The sequence below is a fragment of the Lutra lutra genome, chromosome 1 (genome assembly GCF_902655055.1).
Source record: "Lutra lutra chromosome 1, mLutLut1.2, whole genome shotgun sequence".
In the NCBI taxonomy this organism is placed as follows: Eukaryota; Metazoa; Chordata; class Mammalia; order Carnivora; family Mustelidae; genus Lutra; species Lutra lutra.
This window is the reverse complement of record NC_062278.1, coordinates 12,492,698-12,516,585: the sequence shown is the minus strand read 5'-3', so window position 1 is coordinate 12,516,585 and position 23,888 is coordinate 12,492,698. Positions and strand designations below refer to the sequence as shown.

Here is a 23,888-nt window from a genome sequence, read left to right as displayed (position 1 = left end):
GTGGATGGGGCACTGCACCCACACTCATAGCCTGGGGTCTTTGCATAAGCTCTTCCCTTGGCCTGGAATGTTCTCACCCCACCATCCAGGAATCAAGTCAGGCGTCCTTCTCGGACGGGGTTCCTGGGGCTCCCTGCCAGTGTGGGACCTTGTCTCTGCAGTGCCAAGCGGTCCCCCTGTTGGAGTGTCTTCATATCACGGAAACCATCACTTACCTGCCTCAGGTCTCTTTCCCCAGGGGAGGGCAAGCGCTCATAGACATGGTGTCTGTCTGCTCTCCGCAGAATTCCCAGCATCCCGAGCTGTGCCTGGCACAGAGTGGGTGTCCACGTGAATCCTGATGTGTGTGAATGAATCAGAGCCCCTCCTAAGGGAGGTGTCCACACAGGGCTCCCACAGGTGCAGGTCTGGTGTCGTCATGGCTTCCAACCCCTCATGAGATGCTGGAAATCTGGACTCTTTTTTTTTTTTCTTTTAATGTGAAATGTTCCAACTTTTAAAACAGTGTGTGAGCCAAACAAAACATGCCTCCGGGCCACATCCGGTCCCTGGGCTGCCAGTTACTAAGTTACTATGGCTTGGCCACATTCGCTTTGAAGAAGAGAAAAACGGTATTCATTCTCAACCCTGGGACCTGACATGAGCTTGGTGGGATGACTATCTAGGGCCGGGTGGTCAGGCCTCACCGTGGCCTCTGGAAAGTGATGGGTGTACCCTTCCTCTCGGGCATAAGCTGCCATCTGGTGGAACCGAGAATTCTCCAGCCTCCGTGCCTCCCGGGCAACACTCATGGTGAAAGCCGGCTGGGCCCCAGAGAGGTCAGGAAGCACTGCTGAGCGGGACTTTTGTTCCCAAATACCGAGAGGTCATTTCCAGTTCTTTCCTTAAGGTGACTGGTGGGATCCCTGTTAGTGTCCTGCACCAGAGCCCTAAGGACATTTAAGGGACATAAGAAACAGTGCAACCATAAATGTTACCCATCAAATGAGAAGCTTTTTCCTTCTCAGGGTCTCCTCCAAGTCCTGATATCTGAGCGAAGGACCGTTTTTACATAATGGCAATTCTAAAATAGATACATTTGATTCACTTGATACATTTGATTCATACATTTGAAATGTAACTTTATACCCTGGGTGGTCTCCCACGTGTCCAACCAAATGCCAACAATGCCAGTCATTTCTTCATATCTTGTTGAAGGGATGTAGCATATCACGTAATTAACCATGCCCCAGTGGCTGGCGTATTTTACTGCTTCTGATCTCAAATATTCTAAGTGATGTATGATGAACTTGTGCTCGTAGCATTTTCTTTCCTCCGGGTTGTTTCCTTGGGATAAATTCCCAGAAGTTTTATACTGAAAGAAGGTGTGGGCATGTTTACAATTCTTTAAGTGTATCCCCAGACTTCTTTCCAAAAACTTCTTGTTCCAATTTATGTGTGTAAACAGCGGCGTACACTCCTAAGTTTCCTTGCAACTCTGGTGGAGACATGTATGATTTTTCTTCGTGGTTCCAATTTAATAGATGTAAAACAGTCTTCTTATTTGCCTTTCTTTGTCTATGAATGGCTTTGAACATTTCCCATGTTTTTGTGGCTCTTGTATTTACACTCGCTCCCACTATCTCTCTAGCCTTTTCCTCCCCCCCCCCCCCGGTGGGACCCTTATTATTATTTTTTTCATAAATTTTAACATGACAGAGGAAAGATGTTAATCCTTGGCATGCTTTTTCCTGCTGCCAGTCTCCCACCCCACAGTATATTTTTTTCTGGACTTACAGCTTGGTTTTGTTATAGGCTGGTTTGTTGCTTTTTTGATTCTGTGTACTTTGTACGTCAGATGGGATCAAGAGGAAGGGGCTTCATGGCGGTGGGGAGGAGGACATTCCTGGTGGAGGTCAGGGCATCTGCACATAACCTCACACCTGACTGTCATGTGTGACATCATCACGATCCCATGAGAATCTTCAGGGGTGTCCACAGCCTGGATAACGGTACTTACCCTAGTGGCACCCGAGCTCGTGCCAGACATCCCAAAAGATATAAGGGTGCTCATTCTTGTCCGCAGCAAAGTCTTTGAGACCCCACCTGAAGGAGGGCGAGCAGAGCCTCCATTCTGTTTGCAGTGCCCTAAGCTGGTCCCGTCTGGAATGCACCAGCAGGCAAGGCCATGGTGAGGCATTGGCCACACACTACACACGGACCTTGGACTGTGTTTCCCAGCCTTTTCTCCAGAAAATTTTATTTGGATGGCACAGTGGGGTGAAGGGCAGCACGGCCCAACTCCAAAACCAATAGCTGAGGGGCATCGGGGGGCCTGAGGGAAATATCCAGCATACTTGAGCTCATTCACTTTTGAAGTTGGGAAATTCTACTCTGAGATGCACTTGGCCTCGGGGTGCAAAGCTAACCAACGCTGGCTTCTCCTCAAGGCCTTAGACTCTCACTAACACTTTCCTCAAGGTCCTCCCAACTTATGCTCGAGGTCCACCCACATTTTGAGGAACTCTTTGTATCCCAGAAACTCACTTTTAAGTGTGAAAATATGCTGTGGCAACATACCCCGAAATTTAATAGCTTAAAATATAAACAAATATTTATTCCCTCGCAGTTTCTATGAGGCAGGAATTCTGGGGTGGTTTGGTTGGTGTTTATGGCTTAGGGTCACACGTGTTCTGGCGAGGTCTCAGATGGGACACTGGCTGGGGCGACAGTCACCTGAAAGCTGAGCTTCCAAGGTGGGTCTCTTATATGGTAGGTTGAGTCGGTATTGTTGTTGGCGGAGATAGGGGTCATGTGGACTGGCTCTGATTCACTGTGGGAGGAGGATACACAAGGGGTATGAGTTCCAGAGGCTGATGATGACTAGTGATCATCTTGAAGGCTGTTAGGGGTTGAGTTCTGTGTCCCTAAATTTTGTAGGCTAACGTCCTAAACCCCAGCACCCCAAAATGCAACTGCATTTGAAGAGAGGGTCTTTAAAGAGGTGTTTAATTTAGATTAAGGTCCTGTGGGTGCTAATCCAATATAACTTGTGTCCTTATAAGAAGAGGAGGTTAGGACACAGACATACACAGAGGAAGACCATGTGAGGACACATGGTCTTGCCATCTGCAAGCCAAGGAGAGAGGCCTCAGAACGTACAACCCTACTGTCATCTTGGGCTTCTAGCTTCCAGAACGGAGTGGAAATACACTTCTGCTGTTTAAGTTCCCAAGGGGTAGTACTTGTTACAGCAGCTGTAGCAAACTAATACTTTGCAATAACCCTGAACTATGAAATAAAGGGGAAGACATGAAAGACCAATGACTACGCTAGCTGTGAGGTCATCTTCAAAAAGTGGTATCTTTTGGCCACATGAGTTCAAACAAAGCTATATCTGCTGTCTTGTCTTGAGGGTGCTGACCCTTCAAAGACATGCCTGAAAGAGCTTCCAGCAGGTCGGTTCCGTCAGAATCTATGTCTTGTCAAGTGGAAGGGAAAGGAGAGTGTGAAAGTGACTGATGGCTGTTGGTCCCACATGAACACCAGTGAAACTACATCTTAACACAGGGCGGGGTGAGCCTTCCCACAGACCTGGTCATGAACTTCGGGAAGGTCTCCTGGCTGGGCGTCCACTGTGACGTGTCATTTCCTGCTGCAGTTACGTTTTCTGGGTGGGCTCCAGGGATCCTGCTGTTTCCTTAGAAACTACCCAGTGGGCCTCAAGGTCTGGGCTAAGGCCATCCCAAGGCCAAGTGTGGGTGGACCTCAACTTCCCAGCCAAAGATTAAGGTGCCAGGGACTCCCTGCTGCCAAGAGCAGCCTAATTATCAAAATAAACAGACGTTGTAAAGATTAATTAACTTCAGTTTCAGTGTTGAACAATAGCTAAAAAAAAAAATTAAACAGTTGAATATCGTGTTATCAGATGGGTTGGGGGCGGAGGATGATTTGCCAGGAAGAGACGGTGCAAATAAAATCAGCCTGAGAGGGAGATCATCACTTGAGAAAAAAGTCCTGGAAACGGCCCAGAGCTCAGTGTCCACAAGGATATGGTCAGACCTGAGTCAGACCTGAATTACTTTGGGCCTCTTTCTGAAAACACACTGTGGGTTTCACTCGGACCAAGATAAATTCTTTTGCTTCCAGGGAACTCTAAGAGTGCAGAAGCACGCCTCTCTAAATCACGCTCGCCGAAGCACCTCCTGGGTCAAAGAGGGTTGTGGGCTTATAAATGAAAAGAGTTTCTTTTTCCTTCCTCTGTTAGCCTGAAAGAATATGGTCAGGCACATATCCTAAGAAAATATAAGGTTTCTAGGGCACTCATACAATTCTGCTGGGAGTATGAATCAGAAATTTTCTGGGTAACAGTTGGGCGGTGTGTATCAAAAGCCTTAATATTTTAAGCAGTCTTTGACAAAGCAATATACTTCCAGGAATTCCTGTGGAAACTATTGTGCTCATGTGCAAATATTTAGCTCTAAGGATGTTCCACAAAGAACTGTTTCTATTTATTTATTTATTTATTTGAGGGAAAGAGAGCGTGAGTTTGGGTGGGGGAGAGGCAGAGGGAGAGAGAGAGACCCTCCAATGGACTCCCCACTGAGCGTGGGCTCCACTTCAGGACCCTGAGATCAGGATACAAGCCAAAATCAAGAGTCGGATGCCTAACTGACTGAGTCACCCAGGTGCCCCTACATAGAACTGCTTCTAATGTTCAAAACCGGAAATCATCTGAACAATGATTGCATTGGGCATTGTAAATAGAGCTGGCACATTCGTACAATGAAAAACTATGCAATTCTTTAAAATTATGTTCATGTTAAAATTTTGCAGATATCTTAAATGGGAAAAAATAGCCTACAAAGTGATAAGTATATGACACCACTGAGGGGGAAGGACCTTCCCACACAGAAAAGTGGTGGAAGGAGGTTCCTTAAAGATTAATAGTTTTGTTTTGTTTTGTTTTTCCCGGATTTATAGGCATTTTTATTTTTCTAGTTTTGGCTTATCTGTGATTTTTGAGTTTTCAACTACAAACACATATTTCCTTTGTAACAGAATAAACAATAGTTACATCAGACTTCTAAGAAAAATTTCATAATTCAGACCGTTACCTCTTCCCAATGCAGAAATCGTACATCCCATTCTCGGATCTCTTGACTGGGAATTCTGAAGGGTTTAGGGAAAGGCTAGGTGACCCTATAGACTTTTGGAAATGAAATGGCTGAGTCCCAGGATGTGAAGTGTGTCAGCTTAAAAGATGCCGGTGTATGCTCCACAGTTTACCCTCTCCCAGCTGTGCTCAAGAGTTTCCATTGATCTGTATCTTCTTCAACACTTGGGATAGTCAGTCTTCTTAAGTTTTGCTGATCTAGAAAGTGCAAAATATTATTTTCATCATGGTCTTAATCTGTATTTCCCTGATTTATATATTATATAAGCAAACTATTATATATAACTTATTGTAACATATTACATATATGATGAACAACCTGTGTTCCAGCAAAGCATTGGGGACACCGCATCAGTTGACGGGCAAGTGTTGAGAACAGCCTGTCATGTTAGCTGTTGTTGTAAGTGAACCGAACTTTGTAAGGTCTCTAAAATTCTCTCCTCTGTTCTCTGCTTTCCAAGTTCTAAATTCCTCCCAGTGTGTATTATTTTTTAAAGATTTTATTTATCTATTTATTTATTTGGTGGGGGAGGGGCAGAGGGAGAAGGAGAGAGAAAATCTCCCGCAGACTCCCCGCTGAGCAAGGAGCCCCACACTAGGCTCAGTCTTATGACTCTGAGATCACGACCAGAGCCAGAAACCAAGAGTCAGATACTCAACCAACTGAGCCCCCTGGCACCCCACCCCGTAAGTATTATTAAAATTGCTTCCAAGCTGAGTTTGGTTCCCTTCTCCCAGGGCCTCCCATACACTGTCCCTAAAGGACAATAGCATGAGGCCATTTCTCTAGGCAGCATGTCGCTAGCAGAATAAAGTCTGTCTTTGGCTAAGCATTCACAGGCAAACAGTCTTCTCCAGGTTCCTTTTCCCTGCTCATTCTATGTGGCTTCCCCATCCACACCCCACTCTTCCAGCTCACGGTCAGCCCCCTGGACTCCCCTTAAGTGATGCTACTTTGGTGTTTATGCCTTTCTGTCTTGCTCTTTTCTACCCAGTTAAGCACCTTCTCCCGTGACCAAGTCTCTTTAACCCCAGCAAGCCCGTCATGACCGTGAAGGTCCACACTCATCTCTCCCAACACTGACCCTAGCACCCCTCGTCCTCGCCTTGCACTGCCGACACTCACGCCCTGTTTCACGTGGCTGGACATCGGGTCCCACGTGTGGGTTTTGTCTGCAGCTCCAGCACACTCTGTGAAAGCAAAGTAGACTTCTTCCGATTTGTTTTTCTTACAGCACTTAGCGCCTCTGCACCTCACCTCTGTATGTGTGAAATTCATATTTACTAATTGTGTTGGCGTTGTGCCAGGTGCTGAAAAACCTATCCTTGTGTTTATTTAGTTCGTTTCATTCATTCATTCTTCAGTTACTTACTGGGTTTCTACACTGGGCCAGGATATGGGCATTGATGACAAGCAAGACAGAAAGAGTCGCTGTCCTCTCGGAGCTTGTGTTCTCGCAGGGGAGATGCTTTCTCAAAGTAGACAAATAGGGGCGCCTGGGGGGCTCGGTTGGTTAAGGGTCTGACTCTTGATTTCAGGTCACGATCTCAGGGTCTTGAAATCAAGCCCCACATCCAGCTCCGCTCTGAGTGTGGATCCTGCTTAAGATTCTCTCTCTTCCTCAGGGCACCTGGGGGGCTCAGTCAGTTAAGCGTCTGCTTCTGAACTCAGGTCATGATCCCAGGGCCCTAGGATCAAGCCTGGCGTCAGGCTCCTGGCTCAGCGGGAAACCTGTTTCTCCCTCTCCCTTGGCTCCTCCCCTTGCTCATGCTCTGTCTCGTGCTCTCTCTCTAATAAATAATAATAAAAAAAATCTTAAAAAAAAAAGAGAGACTCTCTTTCTTCTTCTCCCTCTGTACCACCTCCCTGCCCACTCTCTCTTAAAAAAAAAAGGCAAATGAAGTATTTCAAGGCATGGGAAGGGGCATAAAAGAAATAGTCTTCATTCAGTGTTTTACATATTTTGCATGTTCTGTGTACAAGGCCAGTTACATTATTTGCGGGGATTGGTGCAAAATGAAAATGTAGGACCCCTTGCTCAAAAATATGTAAGAATTTCAAGACAGTAAGACCAGAGCGTCACGGCAAGCTCACGGCCCTGCTAGCGCGTGTCCAGAAGCCCGCTCTGCCTATATAGGACTTAGCCTATAAGACTCATATGGTAAAGCATCCTGGGGACATTAATGAGACAGAAAATTTTCCGAGAAACTACGTCCATGAACTTGAAATCCAGCTCAGTGTATTTCCTTAACAGAAAATAGCAAAAGCCCCGTGGTTAGCCAGATACGGATGCAACCTGAAATTCTCGTTGGTGTTCCCTGCCTTTCAGACTGCCTGTCTTACTGGGCTTTGCAAGTATTATCCAGGAGGTGCTACGGGAAGCAGAGATGCAAAATCATGGTCAACGATCACCATTTCGGGAGCCCCTGTCCGCCAGGAGTGAAAAAATACCTCGCTGTCACCTATGCCTGTGGTAAGAATATGCCCACCCCCAACCTGCTCTAAGCCCCGCCTCTTTGGGAGGCGGTGATCGTGGGAAAAGGCGTTTTCGTGCAACAGACCAAACGACGTTACTCCTGAAACGGTGTTGTCACCCCAGATATTCCAGAGTACTTTTTGTCATCCTTTATTCCTGTCCAGGATGTTCACATTAAATAAGCAATACAAGTTCTTTGGTCACAATTCGTTTTGAAAGCACTTTCAGTGATCAGATCGGCAATAAGTGGGAAGAGGACAGAAAGTACAAGCACATGGGAGAAGAGTGATTTTAATCTGGGTGCTTAGGAGGCTCTGAAATTTATGTGTATATGACGCAAGCTCGCAGAAGTATTGTTTGGCTCCCACTTACCCTTGCAGTCTTGGTTTTAGGCTCTGAATGACTAACTCTCTATACCGCCAACAGCCATATTATCTGCATACCCACCGCGGTGAGTCAACAGATCAAATGCTCACCCGAAAACAATTAAAAGTGTTACATGACAGCAGACTTGGTTTTCCCAGCGTCTTCAAACGAGAAAATGCAACGCCTGGTCCATTAGAGTCCAAATTTACAGAGCTGCCTGAAAGTGAAAGGGCAGTAATGATTCTCGGAGGGTATGGTGGATTTCTGGTTTGTCATCCTGACACGGGGACCGTTCGTTTTGAAATGAGCGTGGGAGCCAAGGGAGCAAAGAGAACCGTATCTGAAAAACCCGATGTGTGTGCTCCTGGAAACCCCTTCTCCCACCAGATCTCCCCACCTTGTTCTTTGTGTAACAGCTTGAATGAGATATAATTCACAGGTCATCTGGTTCACCTCCTACGGCACACGAATCAGTGATTTTAGAATTTTAGTTTATTCTTGGGATTTAATTTTGTTCACAGAATCATGCAACCATTGCCACAATTAACTTATGAACATTCTCATTATCCCCCAAAGAAACTCTGCCCCCTTAACTGTGACTCCCCGCAACGCACCCCCACCACCCCACCCCAGGCCACCACCGATCTACTTTCTGTCTCGATGGATTTGCCTCTTGTACCTCTCATATAAATGGCATCATGCAGGATGTAGGTTTTCTTTATTGTTTCGTTTTGTTTTTCATGATTGGCGCCTCTTTACCTAACGTGTTTGCAAGGTTCATCCATGCTGTGATCTAATAATCCTTTTTGTGATCTAATAATATTCCAGTGCATTCCCCAGCCTTTTATATCCTGAGCTGAACATGTCCTCTGCGGCGTCAAAGCCGTAATTGGTACAATAAGGTGGCGGCATGAATGCATTTCCAAGCTAACAGCAGCCACAGGAGCACTGCAGGAAATGTGATGTGACTTCCCCTCTCAGCCTTTATTCCCGCTCCCATGCTGGAGCAGCTCTGGGGTTCCTCCAAGAAGCCACACAGAGCACCCTGAAGTTCTAGGAGCGTCCAGCCTCTCCAGCTGAGTGTTGAAGGAGGGTAGCCTACAAACGAGGTGAATATCCTGCTGTGCCTTTAAGAAGGAGCTGATAGCTCCTAGGGTGGGGGCTTTTCTTAGTGGAGAGAAGGTGGGCTCTTGGGGCCTCGGTGTCCTGCTCCTGTTCAAGCTGCTTCTCCCCCCGTCCATTCATTCAGTGCACTGAGGGCATGTGCCCAGCGTCAGTGGCGCCGGGTGCCAAGAATTGGGTAGTTTAAAAAAAAAAAAAAGGGAGTATGGTTCTTGTCCTTGGCATTATCAGTTGAGGGCTAGAGAGGGCCACTTAACAAACGAGCAGGTAAGTCCTCCAGGTAAATCCGGGCAGCCCCTGCCAAGTCCCGAGTAGGGGGAGGCGGAGCTGGTGAGGTCAAGGTGGTGTGAAATCGCCCAGGAGCGGCCAGGACCCGGTCCTGTGGGGTCCTGGGGGAAGGTGCCAGTGGAGGGATCATGGTGGGGAGTCAGACCGCCGTGATGACTAGACTTTTAAGAGACCAGTCTGTGGGGCGTGGGGTGGGGAGTGGGCCAGAGTGGGCTGGGGCTGGGCGCCAGCTGGAACAAGAGCGAGTAAAAACCGGATGGATTTGAGAAAGGTTTGGAAAGCGGGCAGATGCAGGAGACACTGAGGACACCTGCCTGGGGGAAAGACTGGGGCACCCAGAGGAGGCAGAGGGTCGGGGATGAAGGATGTTTCCCTTGTCACAGCGGGATGGGAGGCTCTGGGAGTGGGTGGGGGGTTTGCTGTTCAGTCTCGGGGCCTGTCTTCTCTGGCATGAGATGAGATCATCAGCCGTGAGGACCGGGAAGGGAAGGGGGTTTGAGAAGACAAGAGAAGGTATTAAGGAAGGGCTGCGGGGGGCGGAGGCTACTGCCAGAGTTCTCGGGGACACTGGTCTGCCTACTGGTGTGGTTCTTTCCAGTGCAGCCAGCTGCTTGAGGGGTCCCCGAGGCTCACTGGTCAATGACAAAGAAGGGAGAGAGTCGGGGTGCTCCCAACTGAGTGATCACAGTGGTGGATAGAGGGATCCGACTGCAGATAGGAGGGGCTTCGGGAAGAAGGGAGAGTGGGAGGGTCAGTGGAGGGGTCTGGGTGAGGTTGAGAATGGCAGAGGGAAGCACTTGAAAGAGTCATCTGAGGACTGAAGGCTGAGGTCACGAAGAGGGCTTGCAACTTGGTTTTGGGTGTGGGGCTTTGGAGGAAATGGGGCGTTGACAGTGTCCTCCCATCTCCCTAGGACAATGCCCCTTTGTCCAGCAGTGTGGCCCCCAGGACTTATTCCAAAGGGGGGACGGGTGCCTGGGACTGTGAGGCAAGTTCATGCCTATCCACCCCCCCCCCCCCACCGTAGATGCTTTCTAATCACCTTCTAAGTGGCTGGCATTTTAGAAAAACATACTCTCCCCCTTAGGGGCGCCTGGGAGGCTCAGTGGGTTAAAGCCTATGCTTTTGGCTCAGGCCATGATCCCAGGGTCCTGGGATCGAGCCCCACATCGGGCTCTCTGCTCCACGAAGAGCCTGCTTCCTCCTCTCTCTCCCTGCCTGCCTCTCTTGCCTATTTGTAATCTCTGTCTGTCAAATAAATAAATAAAATCTTTAAAAAAATATATACTCTCCTCCACCCCTGGCCAGATGGCTCTTTACTCTGCAACCTGAATCATTAAAAAATGATTTGTAATGTCTGAATATTTTATAGGTCACCAAATGGGAATGCAGGGTTTTACATTTTTTAAAAATGTCTCCCAACCGATGTGGAAGTTGATACGAAGTCCGAGGTTGTCAATAATTCATTTCTAAGCAAATCAGTCTTAGTTAGCACTCTTTGGATGTGAGTGTAGGAGCCAGTGTGAGCTGGTTTAAGCCAAAAGGGGTGGAGGGGGGTAGGTGTTAGGCCATGGGAGCCAGGGCACGGAAGAAAGGCTTCAACCTGAAACTCCAAGGTCATGGTAAACCTCTGGCATCCCTCTTCTCTGCTTCTCCTGGCACTTCTGCTCCCTTATTCTCTCTCTTACTCTCGATCTCTCTCCTCCCGCACCCAGCCTCCCCGTGAGCCTGCTGGATGGCACATGGCCACCCCCACAGCCTCAGTGATTTTTATGTCCTGTTTCCAACGATTATGGAGACCTGCAGTCTGAAATCTTAATTCCAAATTTCTAACAAAAAGATATTTAATTGGCCTGGCTGGGGTCAGGTAGCCCTCCTCCCTTGATCAGCCCTGGGCAGAGACCATGTGATGTGATTATAGACATGGCTTCCTAGGGAGGGGACCGGCCAAAACCCCAAGTCAAGATGCTCTTACATAAGAGGCTCAGGAAAGATCACCCCAGAGACGTCTGTTCTAATGCCTGCTTCCTACTGCGGCATCTGACCCAGATTTGCTCTTCTACCCAGCAGTCTTGCTGTGCCCACATAGGGGACAGGACACCCCTCTCCATGGAGGGGAGGGAAGAGGGGCATTAGGGACAAGTGCTGAACATCAAGCCCTGGACCCTCATTTCTATAGAAACACAGGCCACCCATCTCCAATGTGAACCAGACAGTGGGGCAGAGATGCCTCACCCTTAGGAACCCTGACTGCACCCCTTGCCAGGGGGTAGGGAAATGACAATGAGCAGTATGATCTCTGCTCAGAGACTTGAGGGACCAGGAGGGCTTCCTGGGGGAGGTGGCATTAGAGGCAAGTGAGACCAGTTGTGTAGGAGTCAGGAAACTGAAGGTGGGGGGAGGGAAGGGCAGGCAGAAGGAACAGCACAGGCAAAGGGGGGAGGCGAGCACCGCAGTAGGACTGGAGAGACCTGTGGGATGGGAGGTTAGGCTAGGCTTTTACCCAAGGCGGGGAGCCCCTGGCAAGTTGTCTCAGGGGACATAATCAATTTGCATTTTAAAAAGAACACTCCTCCCTATTTTATAGAGCTTTGTTTAATCCCAGCTCTCTGCCCTGCGGGGCTTAGGCTGGGCAGAGAATTTCACCTCTCTGTGGAGCCCTGGGGTATGTTTCAGGCTGCGAGCCTTCTGCTCTTGGAACTGTAGGCAGCACATCTGGCTAATGTCAGACCACTCAGCACAGAGCACTTTGATGGGGCTGGGATGCTTTCCTCCAGTATTGATTAGTGCATTGCTAAATGAGGTCCTCTCTGTGTTCCCTCCAAGTTTAACCATTAGCCTCACCTCTTGATCCCGCTGGATTCCAGATTTTCCTCCTCGTAGGATAAGCCAGACCTGGAAAACTCAGCCCACTGACCCCCTCACATGTGCAGGGAGGACTCCTCTCCATGTCCGTAGCCACTAGCACTCAAGGGTCAACGGGACAGAGGCACAGTCAGCATTCCCACACCGATAATGCCTGAGAGGCAAGAGAGATGTGTGGACCTCCGCCTAGGGCCCTCACAGCTCCTCCCAGAAGCGGGTGCCAGGATTTGGGGACAGGTGGGATGGTGGCACCAAGATTAGGGGCAAGGGGAGTAGATGCCAGGATTAGGGGGCAGTGGGGAAGGGGGGTTATTAGGACTGGGGGCAGGAGGGAAGGGAGGTACCAAGATTGGGGGACAGGAGGGATAGAAGGTGTTAGAATTAGGGACAGGAGGAGTAGGTGACGCAGGGTTTGGGGACAGCAAGATAGGGGTGTGTCTGGATTTACTGGCGCTGATGCAGTCTGGGCTCCTACTGAGAAGGAGGGCAAGATAAGTAGAGATACCGTGTTTGTCTCTGACATGCAGAATCTTTTTGAGCCCTAAGTTTGACTTCTGGAGACTTCTTTCTTAAAGTCTGCAGTGACCCAACCTTGACACAGAAGATTTATTCAGGGGGGAAAAAAAAGAAGTCGAAGTGCGTACCCTGCCCCAAATTAGCGAATTATGTTCTGTGGTTTTCCCTAAACAGACTCACAGGGATTGTCCAAGCGGAAATCATTTTGCCATCTTTATAATCCTTTATCCAGCTTCCAGAGGCTGAGTGTCCCCTGGACAGCACAGCATCAGGGAAAGATCAAAGGCTCCTGTGCACAAGACCAGGCATTGAGACGCTACCCCTTCTCGGAGCCTCAGTTGTCCCATCTGCAGGAATGGGAATGATACACATCTTCACGGGGCACCGGGGACCCTGCACAAGACGCACTGTTTAAATGTGAGCCCAGGGTCCGATGTATTAAGAGCTCCATGAAGAATGGTGTGCTGGTGTTTTTATGATGTATCTAAAATGGAGAGAGGCGGGTTTGAAGGGCAGCCGTACGTAAGTCACACCCCAGCGCCATCTTCATTCTTGAAACAAGGACAGGCAAGAATCCAACAGGTGCATTGACACCTGTTATTTTCAAGTTCCTAAAGAGTCTCCCACTAGCAGGGCCATTTTCCTGTAGGAAATGGGCAAGTTTCCTGATGTGAGCCTGTATCACACACGGCAGTTTAATGTCTTACAAGGGCCTGGTTATTCTACAGAGCTCGTCTAGACTGTCCTTCCTGTCTGAGCTCTTCCTCCTTCCCAAACCGTAAAACCTCTAGCATTTGCAGTGAGCCCCCTGGCTCAGGCTGTGTCTTGACAACAAGCCAAGAGACAGATGTCCAAGACATGCCACTCCTGGTAGGGAGGACTTACTCCTGCCAAGGAATCGGGGGCAAACTTCTCAGGGTGCAGCATGACCAAGAGGCTGTTTCATCAGAAAGCATTTTGTTGCAACACGGTTCAGCAATCTGGGGCACTCCTCTGCTCCCAGAATCAGCAGTGTGCCTGCCATCAGCCGAGGGGCCCTCCTCAGGGTCCTTGGACAGCTTCCACTGCCTCCTGTCATCGTCACCTTACAGCCCTGGATGTGACTCTCACTGCCAATGGGCACAAAGGCGCCAGGATGTCCTGTGCACAGAAAAAGCACAATTGAGGAATGCTCTCTGGTTGTCGGTCCTGGGACATCCCTAAAAGAATTTAGTTAAACACTTCGAGAAAGAAAATGAGGTGTTCTTGCTGTGGAAGATGTCTTACCAGCTCTTAAAAAAAAAAAAAAAAATCAGTGCAGTTGAACTTGCACAGTTTATGTTGGCTCCCTTCTGTTTCCTGTTGCCACTTCTCCCAGATACCAGCTGAGCCAAAGAACAAACAAAAATAAGCAATATTCTGCAGCAAAAATATTTGGTTTCCTCTCCCTTCTCCCGGCCGGCTGCGGTGCCCTTGGCCTTCGGAATTCTTGCTTGGCCCTCTGTGTGCTACCATCCTGTCCACTCTCTCTGGGGCGTCTGGAGGTGGGATGGTTTATTCTGAGGGTCAGTTCTGCAGAATCTCTGACCACCTTCCAACACAGTCTGTTACCCTGCTCTCCTCTCATTTTCCTATTTCCCTTAAAATACTCAGAGCAGCATTCTTTCGTTCTTGCGTGCAGTCTTAGAATTCCCTTCAGGCTCATTAAAGAGGCAAGGATTCAGAGCGGTAGGTGAAAAGCAGAGTTGGAACCAGGGAAAGAGGTCTGTGGTGGATTCTGAGTCAATTACAGACATTTTGTTTCACTACATGGAAGGGAAGTTCATGTTCAGAAGTTACAATGTTGTTGTTTTTAATTTTTTTTAGAGAGAGAGAGAGAAAGAGAGCATGAGTGAGGGGGGAAGACCAGAGGGGGAATGAATCCCAAGCTCCGACCCCGATGGGGGCTCAATCTCGTGACCCTGAGATCATAAACTGAGCCCATACCAAGAGTCAGGCACTCCACCAACTGTGCCACCCAGGTGTCCCCAAAGTTGACAGTGTTATTGAGGTGTGATTTCCATGCTCTAAGAATCACCCTTTTTTTTTTTTTTTTTTTTTTTTTAATATCAGGCTTCCCACTCAGCAGGGAGCCCGACATGGGACTTGATCCCAGGACTGGGATCAAGACCTGAGCTGAAGGCAGATGCTTAACCATCTGAGCCACCCAGGCACCCCTAAGATTCACCCATTTTAAGCAAAAACAGTTCAAGGAGTTCTAGAAAATTTACAGAGCTAGCCACACGACAATCACCGTGCTCCAATTGTAAAACACGTCCATGATCCCCAAAGTTCCCTGACACCCGTTTGCAATCAGTCCCCATCTCCACCCCTGATCCTTGGTAAGGTAAGGTAATAGAACCTACCTTCTGTCTGTGCATCCACCTGTTCTGGATATTTCCTATTAATGGGATCATACCATGTGTCGTCTTTTGTATCTGGTTCCTTTTGCTGGTCATCAGGTTTTTGAGGCCCACCCAGGTTGTAGCAAATGTTAGGACTTTGGTTTGTGTTATGGCTAACTATTCTGTTGGGTATATACACCATAGCTTGATTACTTGTTCTCCAAAATTTACCTTTCTGGGGCATTTGATGGTCACATTGGTACCATTGGTATAGGTGTGTGAGTGTCTCTGACAAGTAGAGTGAGTAATTTATGTATTGATTTGAAAATGGATTTTTTTTTGGTAACTTATCCACATGGCAGTTAAAAAATTATATTAAATGTACAAAGTTTTTAAAATATTTATTTTCTGGTTTTTAGTTCCCAAGAACATACTCTCAGCGATTGATCCAGCCGTCGCTAACATAAAACCTTCTTTGAAGCAGAAAGATGGTGAACATGGTAATTTTTATGGCTTACTACCAGCATTTCTCTTAAAGTAAAGGTAAACAGCCCCATGTGACCATAGTCGGTTGCTCACTGGTTGGAATGAAAGGGTATGTCAGGAGGTGAGCTGGAGTTACCAGCTCTGACAATGGCAATGTTGTCGTGGTGGATTGCAAATGGTGGCCAGTATCTTGTTTTGTTTTACAAATTATAAGTGGAATAAATCTTCCTTCCATTCCCCTCTTATTTCTCAAGTGAAATATCACTTGAAAAAAGAGATCGGATCAGAAACAAATTTGGGGTTCCTGGATTCTCTGATGAGCTTGTTGGAAAGATGACCTGAACCAGGAACCAAGCTGGACCTGAGGGTTTCCAACACATGCCCCCTCTGCCCTTGGGTTTTCACTGGGCTGTTGTGAGTAGGAGGGGGATGAACATTTTCGTTTTCTTATCAAGTCTAAAATGGAATCAGATTCTTGGGGTTTCTGATGGAAACTGCAAAGTTTCTGTAGAACATCTAAGATACTATACTTTGTGTGTTCAAAGTTTGTTTTGCATTACTTTTATTACATTTGTGAGGTCTTTTGCTCCTAAGTATAAAAGTAAAGTATGCCTGACGTGGAAAACAGAAAAGTAGCAAGAAAAAGAACTTGCCCCTAGACTCAAAGCTTAAACATAAGTATTGTTAATATTCTGTTCTTCTGGTTCCCCCATACCTGCTCTCTCGCTGCCAGGCTCTGCATCTCCCAACCCCACTGCTCTTTCTAACAGGGCTCCCCCGGACCCCATTGTATCCTGGTCCCCCAGTAGTGGAGACCCGAGAGCTCTATGCCACCCTTCCTTCGACCTGTCTGACATCCTGTAGGGTCCCCAAAGCTCTGAGGCTGCGCATCATGAGCTCCCTAAGCTTTATCACAACAGTGTAACCAGGCATCTGAAACCAGACCTGCCCTGCATTTTGCTGTCATTTCTTAAAAAGTAGCCCCACACAATCTCCCTCCATAACTGCCCTCCCTTCTTATCTATGGTCAACAGTGCAGGCAGCAGCTCTGTGATTAGATAAGCCATTATTAAGCCTCCCAGAGGCATGATGAATGGGAAAATCCATTGTCCCCTTCTGGACTGGAGTGGATGAGTGGCACCTGAAGTTGGAACCAGCACATTTTAGAATTTCTAAATCCCTCTTATCACTTAATATTTTCAGAGACTATTTAGTAAATGCTCCTCCTGGCTTGGTCTTCTATAATTCAGTCAGAGGCCCATTTATTTGATTTCTATGACTTTTTATTTATTATAGCAGTCCTGGGTTGGGAGCAGTAGGCATACTGTGAACAGCTATAATTAATCAGTTTTGAATTTTTTATGAAACAGGTATAAACTTTGACCCAAGCAAACCGAGGGTTCTGAGGAAAGACGGCATTATTGTTAGCAACTCTCTGGCAGCGTTTGCTTACATTAGAGGTAGGTCAATGAATTGAAGCTTCCTAGAATGCTAACGGCTTTATGGAAGTCTCACTAATAGATGCGATGTTTAATTACAACACTCAGCTGAAGAAAAATGACTTTAAGTTTGGCTCAGCACCTGCAGTCTTGCTATGATTTGGACACACAGAGGCTTGGCCTCAGGTGCAGGGCCATCCAGGCTACCCACAAGAGGACCATGTGGGGAGAAGGTGAACAGATAAAGTCACGCTGTTCAGGAGTTGGGCTCCATGAGTATTTACCGTTTTGAAAAGCAGGAACCCGAGGAATGCGCATTCCCCAGCTCTAAAATCTGGGAAGGGCAGAGGATTAGTGAATCCCACCCCTGGCTGGAAAAAAATGGAGTTAAAGGATCACCTAGTAAAGAAAACAGGTCAAGCCCTGTGAAGGCAGAGTCCCTTCCTGAGCCACCCCGTGTTACTTCTCACAGTTGCCAAGTTCTCCCTGATACTCTTCCCCTCGAGGATCAGTCGGATTCAGCCCTCCCTACCTGGCAGAGCAGAAACTCTCATCAGGGAGGGGATGGTGCCTGTTGTCTCTCATCACCCCCGTCTGCTCACCTTATGTTGACCGTATTTTGAAATATTGACTCTGCAAGTATCAGCAGTGCCCCCTGACTGTTCAGGAAGCCCCAGATCTCTGAGGCCTTTGGTAAAATTCGTATTAATATATGGCATTACGGCATTACTCTTCAAGGCCTGCTGGGGCTGGGGCTCTTTCAAGTAAGCCTTCCTCAAATGAAAATAAAGCTGGAAGGAAACAACCCAACACAGGAGATACAGAGGACAGTCTTGGGATCCTGCACGGGTCCCTCGTGTTCCATCGTCTTCCTGCATCCATCGTCCTCCTGAATGTCTGTTGTGTGCTTGTTAGTTTCCTCTAAGAATCTTCTGTCTCCAAACCACCCTCCCACTTCCACGTACGAGGTCTTTCCCTCCCTTACGTATAAAAGTAGAATGTGCTTGAAGTGGAAAACACAGGAAAGAACCAAGAAATAGGACTCACCCCTAGTCTCAAAGCTTCAACATAACTATTGTTAATATTGTGTTCTTCTAGTTCCCCCATACCTGCTCTCTCTCTGCCAGGCTCTGCATCTCCCAACCCCACTGCTCTTTCTAACAGGGCTTTGCCCAGCTCCCATGCATATCCTGGTCCCCCAGCAGTGGAGGTCCGAGAGCTCTTTTGCCACAGTTGTCAGAGTTAAGAGATGTAAGCATTTTTATTGTTGGAAATATCCCCATATTTTCAAAGTCCCTGGAGAGCCCCCTGGAGGAAAGGCATCATGAAAATCCTTCAGGGAAATAATGATTAACTGGAAGCAATGATGACTTTGCTTGCTGGTCCGTGGCCATGATGGGCCTCATCACTTCCTCCCGACAACTGGGTTGGTCAGCTCCGGCCATCGTGACAAGACACTGTAGGCTGGCATCTGGTAGCTTCAACAGCCGAAATTCATTTTTTCTCACAGTTCTGGAGGCTGGAAGTCCAAGGTCAAGGTACTAGCAGAGTCTGTTTCTAGTGAGAATTCTCTTCTTGGCTTGGAGACAGCTGCCTTCTCAAATGAGAGGGAGAAAGAAAGAGAGAGAGAGAGATTGAGGGAGGAAGGGAGAGAGAGAGGAAGAGAGAAGGAGGAAGGAGGGGAGGGAGGAAAGGAGAGTAAGAGGGAGAGAGAAAAAGAGAATGTTCTCTGGCATCCCTTCTTATAAAGACAAGGATCCTATTGGATCAGGGCCCCACCCCTAATGACCTCATTCCAACTTAATTACTTCCTTCTAAGTCCTATCACCACATATTTTGGGGTAAGCCTCCAACACATGAGTCTTGGGGGGACACAATTTAGTCCATAGCAAAGACCCTGAATGAGAGGACTCTGATCCCCCATCCTGCACACAAGGAAGCGAAGGATCAGAGGAGCTGAGCCATTTGCCTGAGGCCTCAGCATGGATATCAGCTGGGTCATGATTGGATTCAACAGATTCAAGACCTCTGCTCTGGTTTCTCCGCGCAGAAAGGATGCCCTTCAGGATGGTGAAGGATAGATGTTATCTGAATTACTCCCTTCCATCCTTGTCTACCATTTTGTATACTCATTACTCCCGGAAATCGAGGGATTTATTCATTAGCACCCGTCTCTCTGCTGGACCTTAAGCATCATAGGATCAGGTGTTTTTTCTCTTGTTGTCATGCCCCGGGGCCCAGAAGAGGCTGGCGCAGGACACATGCTCAGTTAGTAATTGACAAATGAGCAGATGAAGAATCTTCATGTGGTGTCACGAGCTGTCCGGCTCCTTATTAACCACCTCATATTTGCTATTTCTAGGTCATCAATTTTAAAGAAATGTAAGGATGTTGTGGCCTTTATTTGGTTTTATTGAGGGTTGTTTAGGCACATCTATCCCCAAAAGGCACAGGGAGGAGGCCTGTTTGAAGGAGAAGTCTCCAGTAAGAGCAGCTGGAGCTGCAAGTGAGTGGGCAGCTTCTAGAAAATTCTGCTCTATACTCAGTAGATTGGGTGACTCCAAAAGGACATTCTCCCAGATCAAGCTGCAAGTGGCTTTGACACATTGGCACAGTCCTATACACACAGGGCACAAATCAGCTGGAAACCAAAACCGAGGGTCTTGTCCTGGGATGTTGGAACACAGGGATTGGCAGAATGGATGTGAGAATGTCCAGGAGTCCCTGATGAACGGTTTCTTTTTTGGCCATTTAACCGATCTATGAACCCATCCCCAACAGTGAGGTTGTGACATCGTTTTAGGCATGTTTGGACTTTACTCTTCTCCTAACCGTGTAGACCTTGATCATTCTAGAATCTAGATCATGGGTTTGAAGAAGCCCATAGAAAAATTCTGAAATTAGAGAAACAGAAAAGGGTGTGTGTGTGTGTGTGTGTGTGTGTGTGTGTTGGAGGTTTTAAGAAAGCAGTTTATTAGGTGGCTTAGCCATTGGGCCCTGGCAGACTGTGCCCAAGGAGCCTCATCTAGACAACCTTGCTCAGAAGCTGACTCTCGCTTCACCTAACTAGTGTTTCCCCAACATCTGCTTGTGCGTACCACACATCTGCTGGCAGGCATGCCTTTGGTGCCCTAATATTTTCATCGCTTGCCTCTACTTCTGTCTTCAGCCCTCTGGAAGAGCTTGCTGTGGTCTGTCCGGGGCACAGGGTATCAGGGGTAACTGGGGTAGCTGGGGTCACGTGTCAGGAAGCAGAGCTTCTCCTGAGATGTGGAGGCATCATTGTTCTCTACGAAAGGAATCCTAGGCGACCAGACGAACCCACACTGAAATAGAAGGATACTAACACATTCCAAAGTCAGAGTTACACGATCCCCTGTCAGGGAGGACAACTGGAAATCAGCACCGCCTTGTCACATAGGTGTGGATTCTGCTGTGTTCCCACGGTCTCTAATCTTTGGTTCTGTCGGAAAGTTATTATTGCATCCGTAAGTGCTGTCGGACCAGGGCCCGGTCTCCTTTGTGCTTTCACCCAACAGCAGCAAGGCCCCAGGTGGTGGAACCCTGGCCCTGGCCTCTTGGTGTCTTATTTGGACCCAGTAAGCTGGAGCTGGAGCTTGTGCTGGCTCTAGACTAGAGATCTGAAGGTCAGGGGGCCTTAAAGGCCTTAGGCCACCATGGAGAGACTCTTGCGGGCTTTTGTGCTAAAAGGCAGAGTAGAATTGTTGCCACACACACTGTATGGCCCACAGAGCCCAAGGTACTCTGTACCTGGCCCTTTCCAGAGAAAGTCTGCCAGCTCCTGTTTTATATTTTGAGGGAGTTTGCTGGATTATTATTTCCCAAAGAGGGAATGCTAACCCCTCAAGGGTACATAACTAAAAAACGGGGAGAGTGATAGTCCTTTCTATGTAGGGTTAATGTAAGGATTAAACCAATTAAAGATTTAGACAAGAATATGTCCTACAAATTAGCATCATTTGTATTTATATTATTATTATCCTACGATCATTTGGATATTGGAAAATCTACCAGAACTTTTATTCATATTTAGTTTTTAATCTGAAGAAATTAAGTTTTGTTAACATCTACTGTTATTAGTACTTACATTTGTATGTGCATATATATTTTTATATATGTTAATTTTTCATAATTTACTCCCAATAGTAAACAGCTTTATTGAGCATTTACTATGTGTCAGTGAAAGTTCCAAGAGCATTACTGGAATTAACTGTATAGCAGGAAGGTGCTATCAGCCCCATTTTACAGGGGGGAAACTGGAGCACAGAGGGGTTATGTAACTTGCCAAAAATCACACAGCTACTGAGTAGCAGATCAGAGTTTGCACTCAGGGGTCCAGCTTCTGAGTCCCCCTGCTATGTGTCCTCTCATGTGCATACCTATATTAACTATATATGCTCAAAACCTTTTTTTTTTCCTTAACCAAGGAGAGCACAGGATCAGTTAGGTGAGGATGGTCTCCAAGATCCCGTCTGGCACTGGCATTCTGCATTAGCTGCCAGTTTGGGCAGACATCTGCTTCTGTGGGACTTTGGATTGGTGAAGACTGACAGCTCTTCCTGGGTCCTGACTTGTCCTTTCCCCCACAGCCCACCCAGAGAGAGCTGCGCTGCTGTTCGTGTCCAGCATCTGCATCGGTCTGGCACTCACATTGTGTGCCTTGGTCGTCAAAGTGTCCTGCACCAAGGACTTCAGGGAGCTGCAGCTGGTGAGGGAGCATCTGGTGCCGGAAAGTGACAAGGCTGAGGAAGACAGCGAGGATGAGGATGGGGAGGAGGACTCCTCTGACTCCGATTTTCCAGGAGAACGGTCTGGGTTCTGTAGGACTTCGTATCCTGTCTACAGTTCCATAGAGGCTGCAGAGCTGGCAGAAAGGATTGAGCGCAGGGAACAAATCATCCAGGAAATATGGATGAACAGTGGTTTGGACACGTCACTCCCAAGAAACATGGGCCAGTTCTACTGAGAAAGAGACACGTCTTCATGTGACCACACTTTCTGAAGAGGGAAGGATTCAAAATGCCCCTCCAGTTCTGTTTCACTTGTACCTTCTATGAAGGAGTATTTGTCATGTCATCCAATACTGGTGAAGCCAGAAGCCATTAAAGGGACATTTCAAACAGTTTACAGCACATTTCAAAATAAAATAGGAGGGAAGTCTCTGTTTTCTGTATTTATTTAAATTCATCTCTATACATTAACATACAGTGCACATCTACTGAGTGCTTAAAATGCCACAGGCTGCTCTAGCTGCTTTTTCATGTATTAAGTCATTTAATCCCCACAACAGCTTCATGAGATAGCACTGTCATCCCCATTTTACAGATGAGTAAACAGGAGGTCCCCTACACCCATAAAAAAAAGTGTACTGACATACAGGACAGCAAGCCTGAGTCTGGTAGTGGATTTTAACCACTCACATTATTTGTTTAGAACAGGGGTCAGCAAAGTTTTTCTTTAGGGGCAAGATAATATTTTAGGCATTGTGGTTCATGTCGTGACTGCTCGACTCTGCCACTGCAGCTCACAGGTCGCCATCCATAGCTAATCCATAATGAACGAACGGAGCTGTGTTTCAATAAAGCTTTATTGATAGACACCGGAATTTTGGAATTTGAATTTCATTTTCATGTGGCACATATTATTCTTTGTTTTTTATCCATCACTTTAAAATATAAAAACCTTTCTTGGCTCACAAAAACGGGGAGCAGGTATTTGCCTGATTTTGTAAATAATGTATGGTCCACAAGGCCTAACCTACTTACTCTCTTGCCCTTTAGAGAAAAAGTTTGCCAACTCCTGATTTAGAATTGAAAGCTGCAGAGCTTCTAGTGGTAAAAGTGATGAACCAGATCACCCAGCAATCCTTTGATCCAATGGAGTTACTTTCCTTTCAAACCACTGCAGGGGAGAAGGAAAAGAAAAAAAAATGGGAAGGAAACAGATTCCTAATGGGAAGACTGGTGAGGGGGTCCTTTGGACAGCTCCCCCTGGTGGATAGGAGGCTTATAGCTGTGGAGTGGAATAAGATTTTTTTCTTTTTCGTCCCAGTCGGACTCAGAGCATAAAAATGATGGTGTTATATCCATCTCATATGTCCGCTGTGAACAAACTCTTTGCCTTCTCTTATTTCTCCCGAAGGCCCCATCTCTAAGCACCATCCCATTAGGCATTAGGGTTTGACATACGGGATTGGGAGAATACAAACATTAAGCATATAGCAGAGTTGAAATTCCCATAAAGTAAAACTAACCATCTCAAAGTGAACCATACAAGGACATACAGCATATTCACCATGCTGTGCAACCACAGATTCTAGTTCCAAACAGTTTCAGCTCCTGAAAATAAAAGTCCTTACCCTAAGGTGTCACTCCTCATCCTCCCCTCCCTCCAGCCCCCCCAGCAAATACCAATCTGCCTTTTGTCTGGATTTACCTATTCTGGAAAGTACATATAAATGGAATCACATACTATGTAGCCTTTCGTGGCTGGCTTCTTTCACTTAGCATCATGTCTTCAAGGTTTGTGCACGTTGTACCGTGTATCAGGACTCCATGACTTCTCATGGCGGAGTAATACTCCATTGTATGAAGAGACAGCGTTCTGTTCATTCATGCATCTGGGTTGTGTCCACTCTTGGCTGTTGTGGCTATGCGGCTATAAACATCCGTGTGCCATATTTTATTTTATTTTATTTAAAGATTTTATTTGTTTATTTGACAGACAGAGATCACAAGCAGGCAGAGAGGCAGGCAGAGAGATAGGAGGGGAAGCAGGCTCACCACCGAGC

The 23,888-nt window shown here is 47.1% G+C and overlaps 1 protein-coding gene and 2 long non-coding RNA genes across 5 annotated transcripts in view; 1 reads left to right on the top strand and 2 right to left on the bottom strand.

The window, feature by feature from the left end:
- The window catches only part of EVA1C (eva-1 homolog C), a 70,391-nt gene extending 47,661 nt beyond the window's left edge, over positions 1-22,730 (top strand). Inside the window, exons 3-6 of one of the 3 annotated variants that reach the window (XM_047721001.1) lie at positions 7,486-7,629; positions 15,572-15,652; positions 17,009-17,098; positions 21,688-22,720. In XM_047721001.1, the coding sequence (XP_047576957.1) occupies positions 7,486-7,629; positions 15,572-15,652; positions 17,009-17,098; positions 21,688-22,064 (692 nt within the window). In that variant the 3' untranslated portion in view covers positions 22,065-22,720. Of the gene's footprint in view, positions 1-7,485; positions 7,630-15,571; positions 15,653-17,008; positions 17,099-21,687 lie in introns of all 3 variants that reach the window. The other 2 variants (XM_047720985.1, XM_047720992.1) reach the window with 2 other exon arrangements.
- LOC125095075 (uncharacterized) lies at positions 1,986-5,713 on the bottom strand. Its single transcript, XR_007125778.1, has 3 exons — positions 5,475-5,713; positions 5,097-5,353; positions 1,986-2,812 (listed from the first exon to the last, which is right to left on the bottom strand). It is a non-coding gene; the product is annotated as an uncharacterized LOC125095075 (long non-coding RNA).
- Positions 14,608-15,110, bottom strand: LOC125095081 (uncharacterized). The gene is made up of 2 exons (XR_007125780.1): positions 14,983-15,110; positions 14,608-14,832 (listed from the first exon to the last, which is right to left on the bottom strand). It is a non-coding gene; the product is annotated as an uncharacterized LOC125095081 (long non-coding RNA).
- Positions 22,731-23,888: the final 1,158 nt, after the last annotated feature.